The sequence below is a fragment of the Myxine glutinosa genome, chromosome 1 (assembly GCF_964187855.1).
Source record: "Myxine glutinosa chromosome 1, kmMyxGlut1.1, whole genome shotgun sequence".
Taxonomy (NCBI): domain Eukaryota; kingdom Metazoa; phylum Chordata; class Myxini; order Myxiniformes; family Myxinidae; genus Myxine; species Myxine glutinosa.
This window is the reverse complement of record NC_136261.1, coordinates 76674015-76701716: the sequence shown is the minus strand read 5'-3', so window position 1 is coordinate 76701716 and position 27702 is coordinate 76674015. Positions and strand designations below refer to the sequence as shown.

Here is a 27702-nt window from a genome sequence, read left to right as displayed (position 1 = left end):
GCTCGTTTCAGTCATTCGTCACCTAGGGGTCTTAACCCTGGGGACATGACAATATTCAATCCCCAGAGTCAATACTTTGTAGAAGCGCCTTTGGAAGCGATTGCAGCTTTGAGTCTTCTTGGGTTTGTCTGTATCAGCTTTACACATCTGGATTTGGGGAGTTTCTCCTATTATTCCTTGCAGATTTGCTCAAGCTCTCAATTATATGGGGAACGTCAGCGAAGAGCAATCTTCAAGTCTTTGCACAGATTCTCAATGGGATTCAAGTCTGGGATTTGGCTGGGCTAAACTCAACAACTTTCACATTCTTGGCTTGAAGCCATTCCAGTATTGCTTTGGCTGTATGGTTGGGGCATTGTCCTGTTACACCGTAAATCTTCACTTGCACTCTGAAGCAGGTTCTCCTCAAGGATTCACCTGTATTTGGCTCCATTCATTGTTCCCTCTATCATTACAAGTCTCCCAATCTCTGCCGCTGAAAAACATCTCCAGAGCATTATGCTGCCACCACCTTCCATCCATTCCTCCCTTACTCCCCCTTCCTGTATTTGGCTTCTCAGACCAGGATAGCAAGGCCAACCTTTATTTTCACCTATGTAATCCATACTTGACCCCACCCCTTATCCCTTACATGCATATGGATCAAATTCGAAATTTCACTTGTCCAGGGTTGACCACATTTCCTTTACTGTTATATTCAAATGATTGCTGACCCATCCTATGGAGGAGGCGTTCAGACTGTAATGTTTCCACAGCTGGTGAAACAAAAATTGAAAAGTAATCTTGTGGATAAAGTGCAAAAATGCAAATATAGATAATGAAAAGGGACCAAATAATGGGCAGGTAGAATAGAAGGGCAAAGCATGTTGGGTTCCCAATAATCGCAGCTTCTTTATCCCAATCCTAACAGCTTGGGATGATGGGAAGATTCGGCTTTTCCTGCCAGAGTCTGGACGACTGTCATTGGTTGTGCACGATGCTCACAGCATGGGTGTCACAGCAATTGCTATAACTGCTGATTGTCGACGCATCGTGAGTGGTGGCGGGGAAGGCCAGGTACTTCTTTGGACAGTATGTGCATCTAACCATCACCATGGTTCACCATGACTAGACAGTAGGTGCATCTAATCACTTTGCATTTTGCGGAGCACAAGCAACACCACACTCTTATGTGGTAAGGCTTCATAACATCACACAGCGATTGATCTAGTGGCAATACCACACAACTCATAAACAGACATGCACCACACAACATACGACTATCAAACAAGGCTTCCTGTGGCGTGCAGGTGCGCGTGTGGACATTACTGCACAATCAAGCGAATCTGGCTCATGCTATGAAGCAACACAAATCGACCGTGTCGAGTATCCGCCTAGCAGCTTGCAAGAACGAGTGTGTCAGTGCCAGTACGGATGGCTCATGCATCATCTGGGACCTAGAGTGAGTCGATAATTGCTTCCACCAGCAGGCACAATCGTTGATGCCCATCTGTATTGCTTGTGCCATTTAAAGATTCGATTGTTTTGTCACAGGCTTCCCTGTTGCAACTCTCTCTGCATGCAAATAATTCCAAACTATAGGACAAATCGTCGCATCTTTGTAGGATCTTGAGTATCTGTGAAATTGTCTTGCAGCAGTTTTCTTGTAGTATTTCCTTCCACCACCCACCATCTGGGATCTGGAGTGAGTCGATAATGGCTTCCACCCTTCTCGGCCCACCTATGATGGGCAATGTGCTGCAACATTAATGAAAATGCACTTTATAATTTTTTTATAATTTGATTGATTACCACATATGATTTGTAATACCTACCAGCTACCACCAAAGGTGCCCCTATTTCCCTAAAAACACAAATCTACCATATAAAACAGTCTTTTGTGTGTTTGTACTGATGTCTGTTCCCCTTCATGAGGACGATTTTAAAGGCCAATCTTTTAACACGAATGTGTGTTCACTACGGTGTATTTTTGAGGATAAAACAAACTCGAAAAACATTTTCATAAACGAGAATGGCACTCGGTAGAGAGTATACCTCCGCCAGCTGTTTACGTTTTGTATCCCAGAGTAGACCAGAAAATCACAATCCAGAATCACATTTAATCAAAATCATCTGCCAAATCGCAGCAAGGAAGAGTCGCAGCGTCGCAGCAAGGAAGCTTTTGACAAAATAATCAAATCGAAGTTTACAGCAAATGCCTGAAGGGTAAATCTGGGGCTGTGATGTGATGGGAAAAGTTGTTCATTTGGACTCAGCAAATGAACAATGACAGTTGAAAATTGTCCTCGTTGAATTTTAAATTTTGCACAGTTATAGAGATGGTTACGAACCAGGGAACAAAATGTCTTTTTTGTGCGACCGAGAAATATAATAATCATAAATAATTGCCTCCAAGCTATCTAATCTGTGTTTGAATCTTGGCCCAGCTATTAACTATCACCCCAGTGTTTCCCAGGCAGGGTGATTCAATGTGTGTGCCATCCGTTGGATGGAGGTTAAACTGGGTTAAACTGGGCGTCTGTCAACACTAGTTGGAGGTTAAACACATTAATTACCAGTTCCTGCCCTAACTACTGCTGGGAAGGCAATGACAAACCACCTAGTATAACCATTGCTAAGGAACTGCTTTGGCAGCGCCGATACTCTGTACTAGAGAATGGTACATCAGAATCAGAGGAATATGAACTTGAGACTTGCCTTTCTTTTGAAATCATATACAACTTTGGGGGCGACTTCCTTCTGATTAATCTTGCATTGCAAGTGTAACCTGACCTATTTCTATTAGATACCTTAAATAAGGCTGAAGTATTTTTCCTTGAAAATGCAAACAACTTAGTTATAATATTCATTTCTGTGTTTACTCTTGATAATTTGATGCTACTGAAAAAAGATAACCATCCAAAGCTTTGTTTGTTTCAGACGTTACGTACGCAAGCAGATCGTAATGAGCAATACCATGTTCAAATGCGTCTGCTACAACCACGAGGAATTTCACATAGTCACCAGTGGTGCTGACCGCAAGGTTCGTTGGTACGAACATACCTATGGGATTAATGAAAGGTGCACCCTACCTGCCCACGCAAGATCTTTCATTCGTTATTTCCAACATAATCTCTCTCCCGTCATCACAAACATCCATGATAATCCCCCATTCGCATAGCAACTTCAATTTTAAACTGTCGTGTTGACCTCTGTGTTCACCAATTCCTCAAATATTTTGTTGTTGTTGATCATTTATCCTCACGACCCAGATTGGCTTCTGGCAGGTGCACGATGGTTCACTCATCCGGGAACTCAAGGCATCAGATGATGGAATAATCAATGGAATGGACATAAATCCCAGCGGCAGCCATTTTGTGACAGGTTTTAATTGCCATCTCGGTCATACACTCATAAGTAGGGGGGGGGGGGGGGGGGGATGGGAACACAACAAATGCTGTAATCAGATAACACCCTCAATTTTCCAAAGTTGGTGGTAGTCAAGTTTCTCATCACATTATGTCTGCCGTTTTTTTATAGATCAGCCATCTGCACCATCAGGTGTTGATAAATGACGACAAACTGCTCAAATTTAAAAAAAATTTTTTACAGTAATATTACCATACTAGCCGAAACCCGTGGAACATCCACGGAAGGGAGGATGTGGTGTATGGATAGATGATAGAGTGTACCATTATGGATGGCATAGGGGATTTGCTTGTCCGAGTAAGAGTTAGGAAGAAAGATGAGAATGAAGTGCGTATATGAACAACGATCGCCGACACCGGCACAAATGCATACTCTGGATTGTCCACTCAGTGGACGGCTTGCTTTCGCCTTCGCCTGTCCAATCAGCGGACGGCTTGCTTCGCCTTCGCCCAGCAGACGCCAATACGATGGCGTCGTAAGATGGCGTCGTATCGGCAGTTAATCGAATGCTTTTGGGCCCCAACGTCGGCTAATTCAGATTTTTCGAGTATGGCTGTACGTGATAAACAAAGAGCGCGGTTTGTAGATCGTAAATCCATTAGTGCCGTGGGCATCGGGTCACTGGGTGCGGTGTAAAAGGGATAACAAAGTCGAGTCCTTACGCTATTATTATATAGATAGTTCAAGATTGCAAATGAGATCTGCCTCTTCCCTTTTTTGCTCCAATCAAGAGTTAATGCCCAAATTTCAGCTTTTCCTTGCTTTCCACAGTGGTTAGCATACCTCAATTACACATCCTGTCAATTTCATCTATCTACTTTTCTGCCACCGTAGATAGACAATCACAATCACCAGCAAGACGAGTTCTTCATTCTTACTCCACTAGTATGTTGTCAGTATGTCTACCAGCTGTCTTTTGTTATCCAGTTTTACCATGATCCTCAATGTCTGCATTTAGGAAGTTAATTAATTAATTAACGATGAGGAGGCGAGTGATGGAGGACAATGAGGGAGATACATGCTCATACAACTGTAATTATTATGATCAAAACTTAAATGAGCTGCAGTCGGGTATAGAATGCCGCCTCTCTCCCCCTTACTCACTCTGATCTGGGGCATGGGGTCACTTGCAGGTGGAGAGGACCATATTGTTCGTGTCTGGGCTTACGACGAGGGAAAAATGACGCACATCGGCGAGGGTCATGGTGGTGCTGTGGCGCAGGTTTGCATCTCCCCGGATGGCAAGCACCTCATCAGTGTTAGCGCAGATGGTGCCATCTTCCACTGGCGCTTTCCATTTCCAGGCACGGGCTGAACTCGTTATTTTATTCGCTCCACACCGCCTTGACCTGGCTTTATCATCGCCATACCATCCCTTCAATTTGCCTTTATTTGAACAATTATAAATTTACACAGTAACTATTACAAATAAAAGTGTTTCACAACAGACTTTGCCTGCACATTTTAATAGTTGAAAAAACGTTTCACGTAGTTAAATTCAAACGCCGTGGGGTCCTTGCCATAATGTCACAAATATACAAAACCATCAACAGCATAGTCCTTAGAGCTGTAAATGTTGGACTGGAAGAATGGCAGAGAACTGCTGCCAATTTTGAAGACTTGCAAGTTTGCATTTGTGATGGGGCTCAAGATTGCATGCAAAGAGCAAAAAAGGAGCGGCACGATGGAGATGCTCTCGGCACTTGGGGAGGGGGAGGGGGGGGGGGGGAAGACTGCACCCATTGGACCTTCCCCAAATTGCCCTTCTCCATCCTGTTTCACTTTCGCAGAGTGCTGGAACTTCGCATGAAAAGGAAGTGAAATGCATCAATCACACAACCTTACAATGTCGAGCAACAAGACCTTCATCCCCATGCCAGTGACTTGCAATAGTGTAGCACGAGCTTTCCATCGCTGCCAAAGCACTGCAGGGAAAAAAAAATTACAATGAATTACACTGTTGATGGTTCACAACTTGTACTCACCAGCAAACAAAGTAAAACAAATCAGATGCCAGTAATCATCTTCTGGTGGAAACTCCCAAAATCTAGAATCGCTGTTCATCTCCACCTTTTTCGTTTACCCACCTCTCCCCCCACCTGTGGAACCAACTTCCTCAGTCTCTTCAACCTCGTTCCTCCCTCCATGGCTTCAAGACAGCGGTTCACCACCATCTCAGGTCATCCCACATTCACAAGCATAACCTTTTATGTGCCCATTAACCCTCAAAAAGTCCCCCTATTTCCAAAATTTATTTTCAGTGTTTATGTCTGCATCCATCTTGTTCACCCTGTGTCCTCCCCCCCCAGTCCTCATTCTTTCCCACATCCCTCATTTCTCCAAGTCTCCCTCTATTTTGTGGCTCAACCCTGTTATTGTGTTGCCCTCCTCCTCTCTTCCTGATCCATCCTGTGTTCTAGCTCCTCTATGAACCTAGACATTGTATAAAAAAAGAAGAAGCTACCTCAAATCACAAATTGGTTGGAGAACCTAAAATCCCCAATATTGACGGAATCACAGAACGGAGAACGTAAAAATAAAACCAACTCGAGATTTTGTCAAAGAGACAAGATTCATAGCCAAAGTTCAGCCACAGCAGAATGACCTTCCATAGGAACCAACACGGGCCATACATGCTCGGATGTGGAAAGCCCTTCTAGACGGGTAGAGGGTTAAAGTGTCCGCTCTGAGTATGGGAGGTCGGCGGTTCGAACCCTGGCCGAGTCGTACCAGACAAAAATGGTATGTGCAGCTTCCTTGCTTGAATTTAAGAGCACCGCCAAACCATAGGCAGGAAATCATTTCCCAGGCTTGATGGGCCTTATGGCCTCCTCCTACGTTAACGTTTCTTGTAAGGTAACTCGTTATAAGATCTTAAAACAGACCATGAGAACCAGGCAACATTCAAACACCATCCAGTCTAAACTACTTGAACAAAGGCAATGTCAAGAATGGTTGGCCGAGTCATGTGGTCTATATATTGCACACACGTGTTGCTCAGCACCTTCAGAAGGACATTTAAGATTGTGAGCGCACACAGCCATTTTTTTTTTTTATCTCTGATGAAGGCCAGTCTACTTTAGAGGTTGACATGTTTGACGATATAGGCCTCCATTTATTAATTTTTTTAACTGGGTTGGTTGTGCTTTTGAATAATCTACTCTGTTTTCAAAATTTTGATGATTTCAATAACATGCTACCTCCAATTCTTCATCCCAAACATACATTCAAAAAAAAAGTTTTGTGTTATTTGTATTTAAGGTCACGCACCTCGTAGAGGCTACCGATGACTTGGTCTGGAGATGGTGCGAAGGACTGGTTAACATAAAGGAACTTTGGGATGAGGAAAGCAGGGGTAAGGGAACAGTGGAGAGATTTTACTCGCTCGCAGATGACAAGATAAAATAAAAACAATAGCGAGTTAAAAATGACAATGATGAGCAACCTCTCAAACTTGCCATTCACAATTGAAACAGAGTAAAATCCGTACACGAAGTAACACGATGTCACGTACACCATTGCACAAAGGGTGTTCATCAAAACTCACGAGCGAACACATTCAATTTCACCGAAACCTTAGAATGTTAACGTTTAAACAACGGGCTTTGTTGGTTTCACTTTGTGCCATATATTAGATCGTGCCCATATTTAATCTCAGCGAATGAAGATTCTTGCATCTGCTCACAATGATATAGGAACTAAAGAGCAGGTGACATTTTGATACACCTTCACTAATTGCATTCATAAGGTGCTCAAATGTTTTAACATTATATTTAATTTCAAGATGAAGTTGCATATGGAGTTCAATACTAATGAAATGCTCACATTAGTCTAAGCCATGCAAAAAAGAAAAGCAAAAACTAATTGAGGTACTGCATATAGAAAATAAATATTCATTTTGTTACCAATTAAAAATGCTTGGATATTGAAAAACGTGGAAGATAATACCACAGATTGCAGAAAAGAGCAATGGAAAGTAGGTGAGCCGTTAACCTGGATTTACACAAAGTGGGTTCAACGGATGTGTTCGACCAAGTGGGCCAGGGGTATGATAGACGAGTGAAAGTGGTGATGGTGTGAAAGCAGAATAGCTGGGGTCAATGTCAAGTAGTAGATTTGTTATTGCCTAAAGTTCAGTTATAGACGTTGGTTGCTAATGTGTTATGATTTAAATCTGGTTTAAAAATGCTATTTTCATGAAGTTAATAAAGGGTTTTTGCTTCGTTTTAGTTTTGGATGAGGAGAGGCTCGCTGAGGTCATGCTGAACAAATTGTATACGTGTGCTTTTTCAAGGCTAGATAACATAAACCTGTTGTTTTTACCATATGTATTTTGTTTTAATCTCAGCAACGCATGACTCTGTATAAACATGCTTTGGATTACTCATGTACACAAACCCATAAAATATATGGGTTTGTTTGGCTAAGCATACACTCTCCTCTTTGTGAGTCACATTTCTGTTTTCTCGGAGCCCAGAGAAACATTTGGTCCAAACGATAAGGAAGGGCTGACTCCCCCGAATGATAACGGTGGGAGGGACTCTCGCCAGTCGCTTCGTTCTCTCGGAGATTTTCTGATAATCGTATTCGTATATAAGTGAATGAGAATCAATGTGTTTTCAGGAAGGCTTGACGTGGCATGAGACTGGCTCTTGCTATAGATGTCTTGGCCTCCTCCGGATCTGTATAAGTTGGCTTTAATAAACTGCGTCATTTTTCAGGCTATTTGTGGACTTCTTTTGCAAACGAAGAGCTGATTCTTCACAGATGGTACCAGGAGTGGGGTGTCAACAGACGCGGAGGACGGGAAACGGAGCCCGAGGGACAGGAGGAAGGCTGACCTGAGGCCGGCGCCGGCACGTTGATTTGATTAAAGGTGGGAGTTGTTTTATATCAGAGGGCTATTATTTCAAATTCGTACCTTCCTCCTTCGAGCGGGTTCAGTCTCCTTGTCTTCCGCGCTGTCTGCACTCGAACAGAAATTGTAAGTAGAGGCTCATTTAGGCCTCAGAATGACGTAGCTTTGTTAAAGCCAGGATAAACAAGTAAGGATACAAGTAAGGACTTAACAGTAAGCTTAAAGTTACAGTTAGCACCAGGAGGGGAAAATGAGGTCGGACAGCCATATAGGTTGAAACCGGGTGGCCAAGATTTTTCCAGGAAGGAACAGCCCAGAGACAAGATGGGGTATGCCATTGCATGCCAGGGAAGGAGGGCTGTGGTTAACTTAGACGGCCAAAGGGACATGGCCAGGAAGGGTGAAATGCGTAGGTACCAGGTAGGTTTGACAAGAAGGTAGTGACAACTCCTAGGTCAAGCCAGGAAGCTCTAGACTAAGTTCTAGACAAGAGGTCCAGATAAAGCAGGCCAGGATCTGGTGGACAAGAGAAAATAAATAAGCTCACAGGAAATGGGCCAGGTGGCCACAGGGTGAGAAGGACAGGTTAGGTTTTGAAATATTGAAATTGAAGCAGGAGCTGCATTGTAGGAATTTGAAGCTTCAGAGCCAAAGGAAGCAAGTTCAGGAAGCAAAGTTCAGGACAAAACAATTAAGGAGGTAGTTAAACAAGTAAATCAGCGAGTGATGCCGCTGGACCAGATACCAGACCAAGACCCCCCACCCCCCCAAGACCTGAGCTCAGTCCCAGGGCTCTAGGCAACACCCCAACACCCCGCCCTGCCTTCCCTTTTTTTTCACCTCAACCCACCCCCCGTCCAACCAGTCCCAAAAATCCTTTTCCTTGAATGAGAGACGTAACATGAATGAGCAAAGATTGTTTGGGAGTGGCTGGAGAAAGGCATGATTTGAGTCGATCTGAGTTTCGCGCGAAGAATGGGAGACTCACTCGTATATGAATGAGGAATGAATGTATATTGGGATGTTAATTGACGTGTGTGTCTGGCCAATGTGTTTGTCTGTGTGTCATGTGCAAAGCAGAGGGTTTCGGTGTGAAACTTTGTAAGCGATCTGCTCGACTTGGGGGAAATTCAGGCCGGGAATGTCCATTTTAACGTCTATCCGAGAGAACAGGCGAGGTCCTGAACTGAGTCCGGATTTTCATCTGTTTGGGAGTTGTTTGGGAAGCGAATTGATATAAATCGGGTCAGGAAAGCACCCGGAGTGCCCTTGTCGATCTACTGTTGGTATGAAGCGGTTTCTTGGAGATGGTTGCAGAATTCGAATCAATATGTGTGTTTTACTTGAATTGAAGAGTTCATTCAATGGCAGATATTGTGTATTGTATGTGTGGGATGTATCGCTGAGGCAGCTCACCTTTGGAATTGGTGTCATATAGTGCATTTTGGATCAGAGAGGTCAAGCGTCGGAGATCCTGTTTTTTTGCGATGTAAACCCCGCCGCGAACGCGAATAGAGCGGCGTGCAGGGAGTGTTGGGATTCGTGTGGAGGCACGAGGGTGCGCGCCAAGACGGGGGACGGCGTGGCGTCGTCGCGTTGAGATGGTTGTGCCAGGTCGATCGGCGATCTCTGAATTTAAATCGGATTTTTGTCATGTGTGTTGTGAAATTAAACGTCTATCCGAGAATCCTGGCAATGTTCGTTTAATTATCTGCTCAGAGTGCCGGCGATAACTCGCCCACTCTCAGAGGAGGATGTGTGCCCAAATGCATTGTGGGTCATTTCGACTTTGCTGGATGTCGGACGTTCATGTCAGACGAGCCATGTCGGAATAGTGGCCGGCTGCGACATATATGCCAGGCAATGTCACAGGACGAATACGGTATTTATAAGATGGATAGATGGATGGATTTATTTAAGATGGCTAAAATAAACGATTTCAAGACAGAGTAATTAATTTCCGGAGCCAAGTTCCAACAGGAAGTCTTGTTCATACAGTAAGGTACAGTGCGGAGTGGCGGCTGGAAGATGCATCGATGCATTTGTGTTGACCAATTCGAAGTTTGACCTTTTAAAGTTTAGTTGACCTTTGTTCGAGATATGCAAGGGAAAGGTCAGAGGTAATTCACTAACCTTGGAAGAACGACAGGCGGAGTCAGTCTACAGGGTGTTGCTTTAACGACAGGATATATAGGACTTAAATCTGGAGAATATCGGGACATTATATTGTGGGTAAAACCAAAATCATGTACATAATTAGTGGACAGAGAATATCGAGTTTTTTGTTGTTGTGGAAGCGTCAGTCAGGTACAGTACGCTTGGAATTTAATTTAACCGGGTCGAATACAGTGACGTGTTCGATCGAGCTGTGGGGATTTGAGATGGATTTGAGTCACGTTAAATGGAGGACATTTGTGAGGATGAAGAGATGCAAGTAACGTGGATTAAATTGTGGTATCACGAGTTGGGTGCCAGAGATATTGTGGTTATTATAACTCACTGATTATAGGGGGCGCCGGGCGCACCGAGTACAGATCGGGTTGCATGATGGAGCACGCATGCATGGATTTTGGCTTTGCGAGGCTCCGGATAGAAATTGGCATTTCGATGCTGTGGATTATATTGTACCTGCCCGGAAAGGTGATGTCCTGTGCTGGGGCTGGCGACAGGCCTCTGTTATTTGTTTGTCTGTCGGTCTGATTGTAAGTCTTTGGTACTGGGAGGGCTAATTGAGTGCTTAGGCGTCATTGTTCCATGGAGGCAGGTCCGGGGGTTTTGGTCCAGCCTGCAAGGAGTCCAGGGGCTTGTTTTAGGGCTGGGTCGCCAAAAATGGGATGCTGTGCCCATCTGAATGTAAAATTATCCATCAAGGACGGGGAATAATGTGCAGTGTGATTGGGTAAGAGGTAAAGGCCATAAAACACCAACCCCATGAGGAACGAAATAAATGGAGAGATGTTGGGATCACATGATGGTTGGGATTGAAGAACAACCTACTGGGATTTCAAACCTGTGTTTGGGTCTGGGGCAACTGGGTGATGGGCAACAGTGTATGAGTGAGTAATTATGATCTGTTTAAGTGTAAGAGGCGGTGGAGAAGAAAGGGGTGATGAAAAGTTATTTGTTTTAGTGTGAAGTAGGTTGGTTGCTTATTTGTCACAGTAAGATGAGAGTTGTGTTTTTAAGCTTGGTCTTTGAATGAATTGTTGCTTGGAATGTGTTGATTGGAAAAGTGATTTCTGATCGCTGATCCGATCTGGTTTTGAATTGTTTGATTTAATTTTGAATTGATTGGAGGTAATAAGGATTTGTGTTGATTTCCTGATTTGAGTTCATCTGGAAACAAAGACAGATGGGATTAATGTGTATATCAGGAACAATTTGGAAAAGAAATATGGATATATGACATTACTAAAATATAACCAAGCAATTGAGAGTTCTTGGGTTAATGGGATATAAATAAATGCATCTACAAGTTGATGGTTTATAAAACTTTAGTTCTGGATGATACTTAAACGATGAACAATGTTGGCAATATACAAAGAATGTGACTTGTTTTTTGGGGGGCAAAGTTATGAGTGGGTTTGGGGCAAACGAAGATTAATTTAGATTTATCATAGTTAAGTTCGAGGAAGTTGATTTGAAGCCAGAATTTTATTTGGATGCCAGAAAGGAGAAAGGAGATGCTGAAAGCCAGAAAGGAGATGCTGTTGTCTACTCTGAATGACAGGTGGCGGTATCCAGGGCGCTGAGGAGTTTTGTTCACGTTGTAAAGTTTGTTTATTTAGTTTGTTTATTGTAGAGAAGAGTGCTTTTGGGATTCCGGAGCCAGAGTGGATAATTTGAGAGTAGTAGGTGGTCCATGTGAAGCTTGGGAGTGAACTGATTTGGGTTTAATAGGCACAAGCTGGTCTAAATAGGGTGAGGAGGATGGCGTGATTGATGATGTCAAAGGAGGCGTTGAGGTGAGGAGGATGAAAATGTTGAGGTTGCCGGCATCAGAGGAGAGAAAAGGTCGCTGGTGATTTTGAGGAGAGCAGTTTCAGTACTGTGGCTGGAGCAGAATCCGGATTGGGATGTTTCATACAGGTTATTGGCAGAGTGGTGATGTTTGAGTTGAGTGGCCACAGCACGTTCCAAAACTTTTGACAGAAAGGGTAGATTGGAGATGGGTCTGAAGTTATTTAGGGTGTCAGGGTTTAGTCCAGGGTTTTTCCAAAATGGGGGTGAAGTTTCACGAGTTTTTGGGGAAATCGGTATGTGAAGCTGGATTAAGTTGGAACTGCTTGATGAGCCATGGAGATGGATTGGGTTTTGTTGTTGGTTGTCTGGGAGTTCGGTTGTTGCATTGCCAAAGGTTTCTGTGTGGTGGACACACTCGTTGGCTGTTGTCTTGTGTGACGTGGATGGAGATGTATGTGGCTGTGTGTGGCTGCCTGGAGGGGAAGGCGGCTACAGTGGTTGATATTGGTTGTGGGTTGTCCGGGGTGCTTCGATTTGCATAAGGGGTGAAGATTGGGATATTACATTATTTTGAGTAAGTATTGGCATGAGTAATTACAGAAGTAATTATGAGTTATTATGAGTAATTAGTGGTATGAGTATTAGTTATGAGTTCCAGGTGTTGAGCTAGTTATGCTAGTTATCCAGCTAGTTATGAGTAAGTGATTATTTTAGTAAAATTACATGTTTCGCTGTGTTGTGGATCTGGGGACAAGCTAGTTTGATGGGTACCCTGGGGTCTTCAGCGTGTCTATGTGTTTGGCTATCTGTTACACCGGACTCTTGAATGGGTTTTCATGAGACGAATTTCAGACATAACAGTGAGAATCTATTTGAGCGAATCACAGTGGGTGAGGAAAACATTGTGTGTGACCAGACACCAGAACTGACCAGAATTGAAATTGGAAGTAGACCAGGTTATTTCTATTATTTGTTTATTCATGAAAATAAATAAATAATAGGGGGAGGTTCATGGAGGTTAATGGTGGTTTGTTTGTATTAATCGAGGTTAATGGTGGTTTGTTTGTATTAATCGAGGTTAATGGTGGTTTGTTTGTGTTAATGGAGGTTAATGGTGGTTTGTTTGTGTTAATTCTAGTTGAAACTCTCGCTGAAGTAATTTTCGTTTATTTTTATTTTTTGATTCGATTTGAGAGTTGAGATGATTGATTTTTTATTAATTTTATAATTTTATTTTTATTGATGTTGGAAACAGGTAATGGGATGCTGAGAGAAGGATTGAATTTAATTTGAATTGGACTGGATTAAATGGGATTGAATTAAAAAAAATTGAATATTGGATAAAATTGGATCCACTTGAAAAAAGTGGATTAGGAAATTGGAGACCTGTAGACCAGGCGCTCCCAGGAGACTTGTGGACCAGGTGTTCCACCAGAGGAAAAAGACCAGGTGTTCGTGGAGCACTTCACCCGCAAGAACGCCTTGGAACCAAGGTGGAAGGGACCAGTCCAGGTGTTGCTGACTACACCAACGGCAGTCTTTTGCGAGGGCAAGACTTCGTGGATCCACGCCACGCACTGTAAGTTGGCCATACAAGCACCAGACACTACACCACAGAAACCACAGTAAGGATGGGCCTAATCATAGGTACAATACTATTGATGGCGACAGCAGCTAGGGGAAACTCCGATTCCAATAGATGCGAAAACGAAACCCGACACCTCACCGTAACATGGGGACAAAGAGTATCACTACCATGTTTCGAACAGAAAGCCCTGCACACAAATTGGGTGAACATAAATTGGCTAGCACTGTCGGCAGGGCCTGGACGCGTTGGCATGGTACTACAAAAGCAACGAGAGTTCCGGGAAGACGGGCAAGCTAGCATTAAGACCTTGGCCCAACCAGGATACCAATGGGGAACCCCTGATTTTAAGCTACAAACACGCACGCGCCTAGAGAAAGGCATGACTATGCAGGTCCGGTGCAGCGTCTGGACCCCTGGCGCGGCCGGTGGCGAAAAGAACTACATACCATGCATCGAATACATACTCACGCCGCAACCCCAGGATAAGGCCCCAAAGAAGGGTGAAAACACATATTGGAAAGTGGCCAGGGAAGTGGCAACAATTCAAAATAGGACACACTGCTGGTCGTGCATGCACTTTCCCCAAGCAGGCACCACAGGAATACACATGATAGTGCTACCTCTGTCCCTCAATGACCTCTGCTCACAACCTATCGATTCCCCATGTTTAGTCACCACGCTGGAAAGAGAAGGGGTTGACAACGGCAAGAGTTGCAATCGACAATTTAATTATCGCCCGTCAATGATTGCCCATGTGGCCGAGAGGCCTGCCCCCGTCTGGGTCAAACCACAGAAAGGGAAGGTCTGCCTCCAGGGTTCCGGCCACTTGCGTATGGGAGAATCAGAATGCGCCTACACTCTCCCCGGGAAGCTGGGACAAGGGAGCTCGGGGATTACATTACGAATAGTACTGCAAGATAAACACAACCACAACATAACGGCTATAACATTCTCTAGGGGGGTTAGTAGGATTAATGGGGTGGTAAAGGGACTCCAGTGCTTATCCACCCACCTGGTCCCACCCCATGGGACAATGTTTATATGCGGCGACAAGGCTTACCCCTATTTACCAAATAATTGGGGGGGCACATGTTATCTGGGTTCAGTCCTTCCTGACGTTGAGATACTGGATGAGCTAGACCCAAAGTCCTTGGACAGGCGTTATAAGAGGTCAGTCATGAACGAAGATGGAACCACTAAACTACACGGGAGTCTATGGGAAAAGGTGTTTGGTTTCTTCTTCCCAGGAGCGGGCACAGTCATGGATAGTTTCCGGATAGATAAATTGGCTTTGGCCCTAGAAAAGGTGGCAAACGACACCGCTACGGCTCATGACATACTATTGGATACGGTGATTCACATGCGTACAATGGTGATGCAGAATCGGGTGGCTTTGGACATGCTCTTGGCAGAGAAAGGAGGGGTATGCGGAATAATAGAGGGAAAATGTTGCACTTACATACCCGATCCATCTGAAGGAGTGTCAGCCGCAATAGTGAGACTAAGGGAAACTAGCCACGCCCTGACGATCGATCGGATCGCGCGCGAAAATTCTTATACATTTAGCTGGCTCACTGACTGGTTCCAGGGATGGACGGGCACCATAGTGAAGTGGTTATTGACCGCACTGGCTGTGATAATCGGGGTAGTAATTTGGGGGGCACTAATGAAATCTCTAGTCCTCCTCTGTATGAGAAAGTATTTTACAGGATGGAAAGTGAAGAAGCCGCCGACAACAACTATGGCTCTGACCACAGAGGCCGTCGACCTGAACGGGTCCTTCAACAAGGCAGTTGCGACCAGCGCTCCAGAAAATTGTATTGAATTTTGTGACGACTGTGATACTTGTGTGGATCCCATGTGGGAACTGGCTGCTGCCTGTAACGGTGTATGTGATGACTGTGATACTTGTGCTATAAACCCCTTGCGTGTACTGGCTAACGCTGCTTATGTATTACAAGCTGACAGCTGCACGCCCCCTTTAAACCCAACTATGGATCTGATTGCGACGCTGGGTCTGGCGGTCGAGGGACCCGACGTGGATATCCTAGACCCGCAAGCCGACCAGGCGCCCAAGGGAGACTTTGACATAAAGGAAGTTCCTCTCTTTGCTTCATATGTATTAAGTTCAAATGCTTCAAGTGAATCGGATTTTTACGCTCTGTACCCTGACCAGGAAATTGAGACACAAGATACTGACAATATTATGTATTCCCCAGAACAGCAGCACGTGAGGGACCTCATGGGCATGATCGTTGATTAACCTCGAAGATCTGCAAGGACTGGGTCTGCAAAGGGTGGGGGGAGCAAGTTCCGCAGGGGAGGTGATGGGCCCTCTGGCGGAGCAGAACCTCATCTGGACCAGACACCTTCGTTGTGGATCCGAAACGTTAATGGACTTTCATGTTCTGAGCCCTCAGGCTCCGAGCACGCACCACACGACACGTTCGCCAAATGCACGGGCGAGGCGCTTTGGGCGCACGATATGCCCTTGGGAGATACCCGCATTACACAATTATTTTTTCAATACCCGCATTACACAATTATTTTTCAATAAAGCCCGATGTGGCACGTTGTCTCTTAAGATACTTTGTCTCGACGAGACAAGAGGAAGGAATGTCAAGTAGTAGATTTGTTATTGCCTAAAGTTCAGTTATAGACGTTGGTTGCTAATGTGTTATGATTTAAATCTGGTTTAAAAATGCTATTTTCATGAAGTTAATAAAGGGTTTTTGCTTCGTTTTAGTTTTGGATGAGGAGAGGCTCGCTGAGGTCATGCTGAACAAATTGTATACGTGTGCTTTTTCAAGGCTAGATAACATAAACCTGTTGTTTTTACCATATGTATTTTGTTTTAATCTCAGCAACGCATGACTCTGTATAAACATGCTTTGGATTACTCATGTACACAAACCCATAAAATATATGGGTTTGTTTGGCTAAGCATACACTCTCCTCTTTGTGAGTCACATTTCTGTTTTCTCGGAGCCCAGAGAAACATTTGGTCCAAACGATAAGGAAGGGCTGACTCCCCCGAATGATAACGGTGGGAGGGACTCTCGCCAGTCGCTTCGTTCTCTCGGAGATTTTCTGATAATCGTATTCGTATATAAGTGAATGAGAATCAATGTGTTTTCAGGAAGGCTTGACGTGGCATGAGACTGGCTCTTGCTATAGATGTCTTGGCCTCCTCCGGATCTGTATAAGTTGGCTTTAATAAACTGCGTCATTTTTCAGGCTATTTGTGGACTTCTTTTGCAAACGAAGAGCTGATTCTTCACAGGCCAGGGGTATGATAGACGAGTGAAAGTGGTGATGGTGTGAAAGCAGAATAGCTGGGGTCTTGGTTCTGGACCACATTGCTCTTTAAAGTCCTCAATTCCTTCAGAGGGAGGGAGAGGGCATGAAGGATACACAACGTGCTGGCAGTGAAAGAGGAGAAAATGCCAAATCTTGGAATCTTCTTTGGACCTCTTTGGATCCAAAGTGAATTAACGCAAATTTGTTGAAAATTTACAAGTGGCAGCATGATATGCATATGTTTTCATTGCTATTTCAAGGGGGTACTCAACCAGTTTCAAAAGCTAATTCATCTGAAGCTAACAAAAAAAAAGTCAATATTAATTCACTCGACAAACTCCTCGCTCTTACTCATTGGTCATATTTAAGGTATTTATTTCTGCTAGTCCCTCCCCCCCCATCCAACCCCCCCTCCCCCCCACCCACCATGTAAATGTATAAAATGAAAATCAACATCCACACATCCCTTGTAACTTACCAAATTCCACCCACCCCTACCCAACAACTCACCCACTCTTTCTTCTGACTTCTTGTCAACCACCATGCACTCTTTCAAGTGGTTAACATATTCGACTGTGCTTGTGACTTGTTCACAAAAACATTTCATCTAGCATGTGCCAGCTCAGGGGCATAAGCAACTCATTAGGGAATGACATTAAATGATCTATTTTGAGTGATGCTTTCAGACATTTTGCAAAAAATAAACTAAGAGGCGATTGGTGGTTTATTTATTTTGCTTTAAACATGCATCAAAAACGTACAAAAAGGACATGGGCGGGGTCTACGAGCAGCGAATTTGATTGGTCATGATGACTTAAAATGCCATAATATTTTGTCCCATGTATTGCTAGACGGAAGGGTTTTGAAAGTCCCAAAAAGGTGACTTATGTTCAACGGTGTTCTAGTATATAGCAATTCAACTGAAACAAAATAAATATTTCAAAAGCTGTACAAAAAATCCTGGAAACTTAAGGCCGTTGATGTCTTTTACACCGTGCTATTTAACACATTACATTACTTTGTCATGTCAGTTCTTTGTGTTCTTTGCGACATCCTTAAAAACAGAAAGTTTCCTGTTTGGAGTGATTTTTTATTTTGTTTGACTGCCAGACAGAGTATTAAAAAAAAAAATAATAATAATAATAATAATATAATCTTACTCCTCTCTACGCATGCACAATTTGGACAAATTCAGAGCCAAATTATTGCTAAACTACAGGTTTGTTTCATGTTCCAATTCATGTTCAAAACACAACATTCAATTGAAGTTAAGTTATTCTTCGATCATGAACTGAAGTTTGTAGACAGAGAGCCAGACGTGACCAATCGCTTAACTACGCCTTTCGCTTAACATGCGCAGGGTAATTAGCAGACTTTTCAGGAAACCACAAGTCAAGGTCAAACTGATCCAAGTGAAAGTTTGAAGAAAAACTAGAACGACACTCTTTGATGTCACGACGTCGACCGACATGCCCCCGCCCACATTATTACATCATTATTACATCACTATTACATCACTTGTACCAAGTTTGATTTAATCCATTCTCAATGGATTCTCAAATGCATAAGTTGTTCTCAAGTTATCACATTTTTACCTGATGTGACCTCTGACCTTTGACCTCTTGACCCTAAAATTAAATCAGTTCATCATTATACATACCTGTACCAAGTTTTCATTTCAATCCCTTCAGCTGTTCACAAGTTATCACATTTTTATCTGACATGACCCCCGACCTCGGTACCCCAAAATCTAATCAGTTAATCTTTACACCATTATACATATCTGTACCAAGTTTGAATTCGATCATTTCAGCAGTTCTCGAGTTATAGACATATTACAGACTTTGACTTTTGACCTCTTGACCCCAAAATCTAATCAGTTCATCTTTACATCATTCTACATAATTGTACCAAATTTGGTCAGAATCCCATCACTGGTTCACAAGTTATCACGGTAACAGGAGTTTTACCTAACATGACCTCTGACCTTTGACCCCAAAATCTAATCAGTTCATCTTTACCTCAATTATATCATGAAACAAACTGATTAAATCATGGACGGACAGACGGACAACCGGACGGGCAACCTGAAAACATGAAAAGTGAAATGTTCATGGTTTGCAGGACCAGACAGAGAATAACCAGAAATGAGCAAGAGTGCTTCTGAGAGTATCTAGGATCCCAGAGCTTCTATGGACCTGGGCAGCCCCTGACCCCAGCCTGACATGGGTAATGAACGGAGAGCAGCAACGACGGCTGGAAAGGGTGGAAATGCGAATGGTTCGATGAATGTGCGGAGTGTCGTTGAGAGAGAGGAAGACAAATGATGAATTGTGAAAGATGATGGGAATAGAGCCTGTGATGGATGCTGTGAAGAGAAACAGGTTGAGATGGTTTGGTCATGTGTTGAGGAAGGATGAAAGTGACTAGTTGAGAAGAGTGATGGAAATGAATGTAGAAGGAAGTAGAGGACGGGTAAGACCGAGAAAGACTTGGCTAAGGATGGTGGAAGAAGAAATGCGGGCAAGGGGGTTAACAAGGAGAGATGCAGAAAATAGGGCAAAATGGAGAAGATTGTCATGGGGACCGCAAGGCTAAACCCCGCTCTAGCAGGGAAAATGGCCTTAAAATGCATGTTGTTGTTGTTGTTGTTGTTGTTGTTGTTGTTTACCTCATTATACACACCTGCACCAGGTTTGACTAAGACCCCTTCAGCCGTTCTCAAGTTATCGTGGAAACCAAAACCTATCATGGACGGACAGACGGACAACCGGACGGGCAACCTGAAAAGTGAAATGTTCATGGTTTGCAGGTTTGCAGGACCAGACAGAGAATAACCAGAAATGAGCTAGAGTGCTTCTGAGAATATCTAGGATCCCAGAGCTTCTATGGACCTAGGTAGCCCCTGACCCCAGCCTATTGGCGAACACCATACTATGCTGGGGAAATCGATTCTTACAAATGAAGATTACACAAAAATCCTGAATCTAACCCTAACCTACAATGTTTGTTGCTCGGAATCCTTCAAGCAACAAAACCGTTCCGTTTATTATCTCCGCCACCGAAGGTGGGCAGAGATTATGTTTTCACTCGTGTCTGTTCTCAAAAAGATGTGGATAGATTCAGACGGAATTTGGTGGAGAGTTTTGGTACGTGACACGGACGAAATGATTAGATTTTGGTGAAGATCGGGATCCGGCTACTAGATTTTTAAAGTGATTCTTCACCATTGAGAAATAGGGCCAAAAACAATACATAGCAGGATATCTCAAAAAAGTGTGCACCGATTCAGACGAACCTTGGTGGAAAGGTTCGGTGTGTAAAAAAAAAAAACACCTTTAGAGGCCATTTTTCCCCGCAAAGCGGGGGTTGGCCTTTTTCGGGAACCATGGTTGTTGTTGTTTTTTGGTCCCCTTTTTGAAGCAATGTTTTACGGCCGGATGCCCTTCCTGACGCCAACCCTTTTTGCCGCCTTTAACGACAAACAGGGAATTACCAGTGAACTGGTACTCAATTAGCCGACCTCGGAAGGATGACAGGCTGAGTCAACCCCCCTGGCGTTAATTCAGCGATCGACCGAGATTCGAACCAAGGATCCTAGGATCCTAAGCCGGCACCCTAGCCGCTAAGCCAACACCAGGCTTATGACTAATCAATGTGACAATGTGACAATCAATGTGTGACAAAGACTAATCAATTCAATTTTGGTTAAGATCCTAATACGCATGCGATAATTTTTTAATTAATCAAGTAATTCTTCACCATAAAGTGATATGGCCAAAACGATATATTGTATAGGATATTTTAAAAAGTTGTGGATGGATTCGGATGAAACTTGGTCGATGAGTTGTTTAGGCGACAATAACAAACTGATGACAAAATCAAACTTTTATGCCTTTTTAGGCCAGTGGTATTAGCCCGTCCAGTGGGAGACGGGGTTTTGCAATCACTTTGCGTGTCCATGATGCATTTGTCTTTTTTGACTGTAACTTTACCATTTGAGCTTTTGTCATAAAATTTTCAACAAAGCTTTATGAAGAGAATATGGAGAAGAAAGATTAATAGTTTGTTCAAAATGTCAAGTCACAACAAATCGTCAATTTTCATCCGATTGACCTGAAATTTTAAGAATTTGCATATTGGGTCACTGAATTGGTTCACCAATCAAAGGGTAGAAGCTGATTGTTGTTTTCGATCAAAAGGTCAAGGTTGCATAAAACATCAATATGCCAGTCGTATCAGCATGTCAGTGACCCAATTCGAGTGTAACCTGTTCTGTCAAGATAGTCAAAAGATCAAGGTAACAATATCAACAATTTCCACCTGATTGACTTGAAATTTGGAGCAGGGTTTGCCTATTAGGTTACTGAAGCCTATTATTGTTTTTGAGGTCAAAAGGTCATGGTCACAAAATTGTTAAACTTTTTGTATATATATTTACCTCTGCCACCAAAAGTGGATGGAGGTTATGTTTTCACCCCTGTCTGTCCGTTTGTGAACAAAATATCTCAAAAGGTTGTCGACGGATTTGGAGGAAACTTGGTGGACCGGTTGGGTGTCTGACAAGAACGATTCGATTAGATTTTGGTGAAGATCTGAATATGGATTCAGATATGAGAATTATTTAATTTTTGCAAGTGATTCTTCACCATTGGGAGATAGGGACAAAAACGATACATAGCAGGATATCTGAAAAAGTTATGGATGAATTTGGACGAAACTTGGTGGAGAGGTTGTGTGTGTGACAAGGAAGAATGGATTCAATTTTGGTGAAGATCCGGTTCCGGGTGCAGCTCGTAGAAATTTTTAAACAATTCTTCACCATTGAGTGATACTAGGGCATTGCCCGTACGTGGGTGCCCGTTCCTTGCCAAAAAAAAAAAAAAACGCTACCCGTACGCTCTACCCCGCCCGTACGCCCGTAAACAAAAAAAACAACGCTCTTCGCTTCCGCCCTTCGCTCTGACTGAATTGGGAGAAATAATGCGCATAAGAAATCGAATTACGTACCGTAATGGCGGTCAGCTCGTAACGCGCTCAGCTCCGCTCGTCTCACATCGGCCACGCCTACGCAACAAAGCGTTCTGTGATTGGCTGCCGGAAGTGAAGTCGTCACTGTCCGGAAGTTCGCAAATCGCAGTTACGATGAATCGTTTTAATTTAATCGCAGTTTGAATTCGTTTTAAAACATAGTTTAACGGCAACATAGTTTTCCAACGTGAAATAAATGAATACGCTGTCAAATGTGCCGTCCGAGGCAGAGTCCGATCGCCACGTTCGGCACACGTGATAGCTCGCTGCCCTCTGATTGGTTGAAGCGTTTTTTGGACATAGCTCGGTAAGTACTTGTCCGATTAATTTCAAACCTTGAAAAGGCACATCCTCGGGTCCCCAGCAATATACCTGGCAAGTTTAAAGTATATCGGACCCGTGGTTGTCGAGAAACAGCGGTCACAGACAAACGTACAAACAGAGATTACTGGAATTATAGATAGATGGCCAACCAGGCGGAGGTATGCTCTCTACTGAGTGTCGTTCTAGTTTTAGCTGTTTTCGTCATATTTAACGGAAGTATGAATACAAAGTGGACTCTGCATTTTCAGATACTTTCTATACACAAAGAATTAAGTTAAGCACCCCTACACAACGAATTAAGGTAAGCACCCCCTAATATATATTCTTTGTGTATATGTATACATTGGCATATATTCTAAGGTATGTGAGATCAAATAATGATTGGTATGACATTAGCAATTATCCATTGATGAAATGCAGATGAGTGCACTCGTAGGGTTGAGTTGGGTTGAGTAGTGATCCGATCACGTGGGTCCTACACACGTTATTGACGCAAAGATCGCTAGAGGTCTTCTCAGAACAATGACTGTACGTTAGAAAACATAAACGTCATCCACACTGTCCGTGATGGACCTATAGCTCCATACTTAAATTGAGGTGAAAATATGCCTAAAATTCCCAAAAAATTTCACCTTAAATTATTCAGAATAAAATATTGAAAACGGCATGCTTGTTATGTTTTTATGTGACCATAATATCACTTCTCCAGAAAATATAGCAATATCATGGGTATATTACACTGTTTTGACGACAACAAACTTGTAATGTGCGAGGTTGTAAAAAAACGGGGGGGGTGCTTAACTTAATTCTTTGTGTATAGTTAGAATTTGGTTAAGGCCCAGATGCAGATCTGACGTATCAGTGGGATACAAAATGTAAACTGTAAAGCCTGGCGGAGGTACGCTCTCTACCAAGTGCTGCTCTAGTTGACTGAATGAATGAATGAATGATCGTTTTAAGGCCATTTTCCCTGCTAGAGCAGGGGTTAGCCTTGCGGGCCCCATGACAATCATGGTTCTCTGTTTGAGGCAATGTTTTTATGGCCGGATGCCCTTCCTGGCGCCAACCCTTAGTCGCCTCTTACGATGTGCAGGGATACAGTGTACCTATTCTAAACCGGGGTACACACCTGGTACACTACCCGGTAGGTAGTTGACTAATGTGATGAAATGTTTATTCCAACGCTGCATGTGTGATTTCCTCCAGACACGTATGGTACACGTGCTTTGGAGTCATTTCAGTGCGATGATAATACCTGTGCATGCACTAGTCCCTGTCCTTCACGGACCCTCACACTGACGGACACCTGCATGAGTCGGCAGGACATCTGAACGTTTGGCCAACGAATCTTCTTCCTCAACCAGTGGACACCAGTTGTACAGTGCGATCAAAGGTTGCCTTAATGCTCGCATGTTTTACCTACTCTATATTGTTGACCCTATACATCCTCCTCTACCCCTCATTGTTCCCTTATTTCTCGGTCTCTATTTCGTCCCTCATCCCTGTTGTTTGTGCATTTCCCCATCTCTTCGTACTGTTCCACTACGTCCGATCCATTCTGTTATAGCTCCTCCACCAACATAGACTTTGTATATGAAAATAAATAAAAGTTAAGTGGGTATATGCAAGTATGGGAGGTGGTAAGAATTTTATATTATTAATAAATATACAGTTTTGTTAAATGATTAGAAATAATACTTATAATCCCACTCCTCCCTCCAGGTCTTTAAAACAGCTGTTTACCGCCCTCCCTTGTCTTCCCCCAACCAAAACCTTGATCTTTTCTACTCCCGTTAATTCACCGCAGATCCACTTTTTATAAATTCCGACTTCTTTCCTGGAAGTCCTTGCATTGTCCATGTGTTTTATCCCTCTCCCACCCCCTTTCCCCCCCCCTTCCCATGCCTCCTCACCCCAAGCCCTCTCCCTCCCACAGATCTCCCGATGTCCCTGCTCTCAAATGTTGTACTTGTGTGCTTCCCTCTCTCTCCCCATCTTGTCTCCCGCTCGCTTTATCTTATGTTTTATGTGTCCGTTTGTCTTTTTGCGATTAATGTTAGCTCTTACACGAGCCTCGATCTTCAAAAATAAAAAAATAAAAAATTGAAATGAAATGATAACAATGAAAATGTTTAAATGATGCCCTCGGATGATTTCGGTCGACCAACTCACCAAGGCATCTTCTGGCTCACACTTGATGTACTTGCGCACAAACTGGATAATCCCCTGTACGGTCTTGTGCGGCTCCACAGACCACTTCTTCTGCTTCATAATGGGTGCGTCACCCACAGCCTTCAGCAAAATATCCACTGCAAAGAGAGGGGAACGTTGGATCATCCTGCACCGTGCACCTCCAGGGCTCCTAGCCCCCACTGGATAACAACTTCAGATGGGAAAGGTCTCAACCGACAACGAATACCCGGCGACGTCAATGCAAGCATTGGCCGCTCACTCACCCTTCTTGCGTGGAACAATCGCCGCACCACGCTTTCTGTCGTCTGCAGCCACAACTGGAAGGGAAATTTGAGAATCTTCTTCTACTTTCCCGCAATCTTCTCGCATTCCTCTTCCGTTTCCCTTCACCTCGTCTCCCACGGCGCCTCCTCCTTCTCCTGTTGCTTCTTCTTCCTGTTCACGCATCCCCTCTACCTCAGCTTCGCTTACTTCACCTCGAGCAGCTTCTTCTTCTTCTTTGACATCTCCCTCTCTGACCTCTTTTTCTTTCTTGTCTTCTCCTGCATTGCCTTCTCGTACTGATGAACCTCCATTCTCGACATCCTCTCTACTCTTTGGACCCTCCTCACAGTTGTTTTCCCCAACACAAGCTTCCTCGTTAGGAATGGCCTCTTTTTCACATTTTTCAGGCAACACTTCCCCAACAACACCCTGATCAACTTCTGATCCCGAACTCTCTGCCATCGTGCCGGACAACATGCGCTTCCGCTTCCGGTTGTAGGTTTTTGTGATTTTTCGCTACACATGGATTCAAACATTTTTGTGGGAGTTTTCGTCATTACCAGAAAAATGTTTAACATAATTATAAAACGGTAAGACAGAAAAAAAAAATAGAGACGTTAATGTGTTACGTGGTATATTTTTCAATGACAATCATTGCGGGTGCGTTTAGTTATCGAGCAGTTCGCTGGCATTGCCAAACCAGCCGTTCCTCATCAACGGATTTGAATGGAGTGCTTGCTTGAAATATTGAATGCTTAAGCCGCTTTGCAAGCGCTCTACAGATAAATGGAACAAAGGCGTTACTCAATTAAAATTGAATATAAAGCATGTACTGTATTATATAATACAACCAGTGATCTCTATACTAACTGGATATGGTGGTTAATTGGTCCGGCGGTACTGAAGCCACCGGAAGCGCTCTATCCGCCATATTACTTCTCCCACAGCACAAAATCCCGTTTGTGTCAATATAAATACTTGCTTCAAGGTGCATATTTCCTACGAAAAGTCCACCTTCCTTCTTGATTTTTCTCCTTTCCAACTTAATTTTAATCTATTCACGGGTTGAAAAAAAACATCGTTATAGTATTTATGAAATGGGATAGCAAAGATGGCGGACAAATGGCTTCAAAAAATGAGCTTCTTATCCAGTTGGAATAGACGTCAGTCAATACAACTCATGACCTGATGTAGAACTAAATTTAAATCCTTTTTTTTCTTTTCTTTTGACGATCTTAATGTCATTTTAATTGAATACGTAATGAAGCAGCAGCGAAAGTCGTCATGAGAACGAGTTGAGAAGAAGAAGAAAACCAGAAGAAGAAGAAAAGGAAGGACAGCCCAAGGACTCCTCCGAAGAATAATGATTACTCATCCAATGGCATGCAAAAAGTTTAGCTGGCCATGAGTCTGAATTTATTAAGTTTATCAGTGATCTTACAACCAAATCGTATATAATCTGCATTTAACCTCAGTTGAATGTCTCAACCAATTGAATATCCTGTGGCGGACACAAGGGACACGAATTCAGCGCACCAGCAGGTGGCGCAAACGTCCAGGCGGGGAACTGGAATGCATGCCCCGCCTATCGACCGATCGGCCACGCCCGGGGACTAGGCGTGGCCTCGGGATATATATGCGGGCTCTAAGCTCGAGCTCGCTCAGTGCTGAAGTGCGAGCTTTGAATAAAGACTCTTTGTATTACCAACGCGTTGTGGCCTACCTCTCTGGCAATCGAGTCGTGTGTGCGCAGCACCACACTGGTGACCCCGATTGGTTCAGCCGTTGCTGACCACCGAACGCGCCATGGCTACCAACGCCGTCGCCGTCAAACTCCCCGAGTTTTGGGAAGCGCAAGCCGACGTTTGGTTTTTGCAGGCCGAAGCTCAATTCCAACTCCGAGGCAAAACGGCGGACGAGACCCGGTACTACCACGTGGTCGCCGCCCTCGGGCCCGGCACTGCCGCCCAAGTCGTGTCCATCCTTCGGCGCCCGCCGGGCGACAACAGGTACGAGGCGCTCAAACGTCTCCTCATCGCCACGTTCGGGCTCACGGAGATCGAACGGGCCGACCGCCTCCTGGACCTTCCCGCCCTCGGCGACACACGACCATCCGTCCGGATGGATTCCATGCTGTCCCTGCACGGAGACCAGCCCCCGGATTTCTTATTCCGGGCGCTTTTCCTACGCCAGCTACCCGCACAGGTACGCCTCGTGCTGGCTGGTTCCAAAATAAAGGAACTCCGCGCCCTGGCTAGAGAGGCCGACAAGTATTTTGCGGCCTGCGACACGCGGTCGGTGTACGGTGCTGCCGTAGTGGATCCTGGCGCGGAGGCTCCAGCGCTCCCGACTTCCCTCGTGGCCGCTGCTACGCCCTATCCACTACCGCCGCCGCCACCACCACCGCCGCCGGCACGGCCGCCGCGGCCGTTACCGCCGCAAACCTGGTGCTATTACCATGCCAGGTTCGGCCGCCAGGCTAAAACGTGTCGCCCGCCGTGCTCTTTTGTCGGGTCGGGAAACGACCGGCGCTCACTTGCGGCCATGAGCGTCGGCCATTCCGGCAGCCTCCTTTTCATCACGGACACCTTATCCGGGCGCCGTTTTCTTTGTGACACAGGAGCGCAGGTAAGCGTCCTCCCAGCCTCCATGTCCGACAAGCAAACCGCGGGCCGGGGCCCCGCTTTGCTTGCCGCCAACGGTACACACATCCGCACATTCGGGAAGCGTTGCCTCTCCCTGCGGTTCGGAGGGCAGCGCTTTCAATGGTCGT

General features: G+C 44.3%; 2 protein-coding genes across 2 annotated transcripts in view; one reads left to right on the top strand and one right to left on the bottom strand.

Moving 5' to 3' along the window:
• Positions 1–4855, top strand: part of CFAP52 (cilia and flagella associated protein 52) — a 34425-nt gene extending 29570 nt beyond the window's left edge. Inside the window, exons 10-14 of the mRNA XM_078771772.1 lie at positions 911–1056; positions 1290–1441; positions 2920–3022; positions 3252–3363; positions 4542–4855. Of these exons, the coding sequence (XP_078627898.1) occupies positions 911–1056; positions 1290–1441; positions 2920–3022; positions 3252–3363; positions 4542–4723 (695 nt within the window). The 3' untranslated portion in view covers positions 4724–4855. The remainder of the gene's footprint in view (positions 1–910; positions 1057–1289; positions 1442–2919; positions 3023–3251; positions 3364–4541) is intronic.
• Positions 4856–4858: 3 nt separating this feature from the next.
• On the bottom strand, positions 4859–25421 carry ATG12 (autophagy related 12). Its single transcript, XM_068113559.2, has 4 exons — positions 24929–25421; positions 24645–24781; positions 6679–6741; positions 4859–5333 (listed from the first exon to the last, which is right to left on the bottom strand). The coding sequence occupies exons 1-4, from the start codon at positions 25404–25406 to the stop codon at positions 5274–5276; spliced, it is 738 nt and encodes a 245-aa protein (XP_067969660.2). The 5' UTR covers positions 25407–25421; the 3' UTR covers positions 4859–5273.
• Between the last annotated feature and the right edge of the window lie 2281 nt (positions 25422–27702).

Bases quoted from the DNA above. Each gene is read 5' to 3' on its own strand.
- ATG12 (XM_068113559.2), bottom strand. From the start codon at position 25,406: ATGTTGTCCGGCACGATGGCAGAGAGTTCGGGATCAGAAGTTGATCAG. The intron at 6,742-24,644 runs GTGAGTTGGTCG...CTCATCCCAAAG, and splicing joins GTGAGCCAGAAGATGCCTTG to TTCCTTTATGTTAACCAGTC. The intron at 5,334-6,678 runs GTGCGTGACCTT...TTTTCCCTGCAG, and splicing joins TCATCGGTAGCCTCTACGAG to TGCTTTGGCAGCGATGGAAA.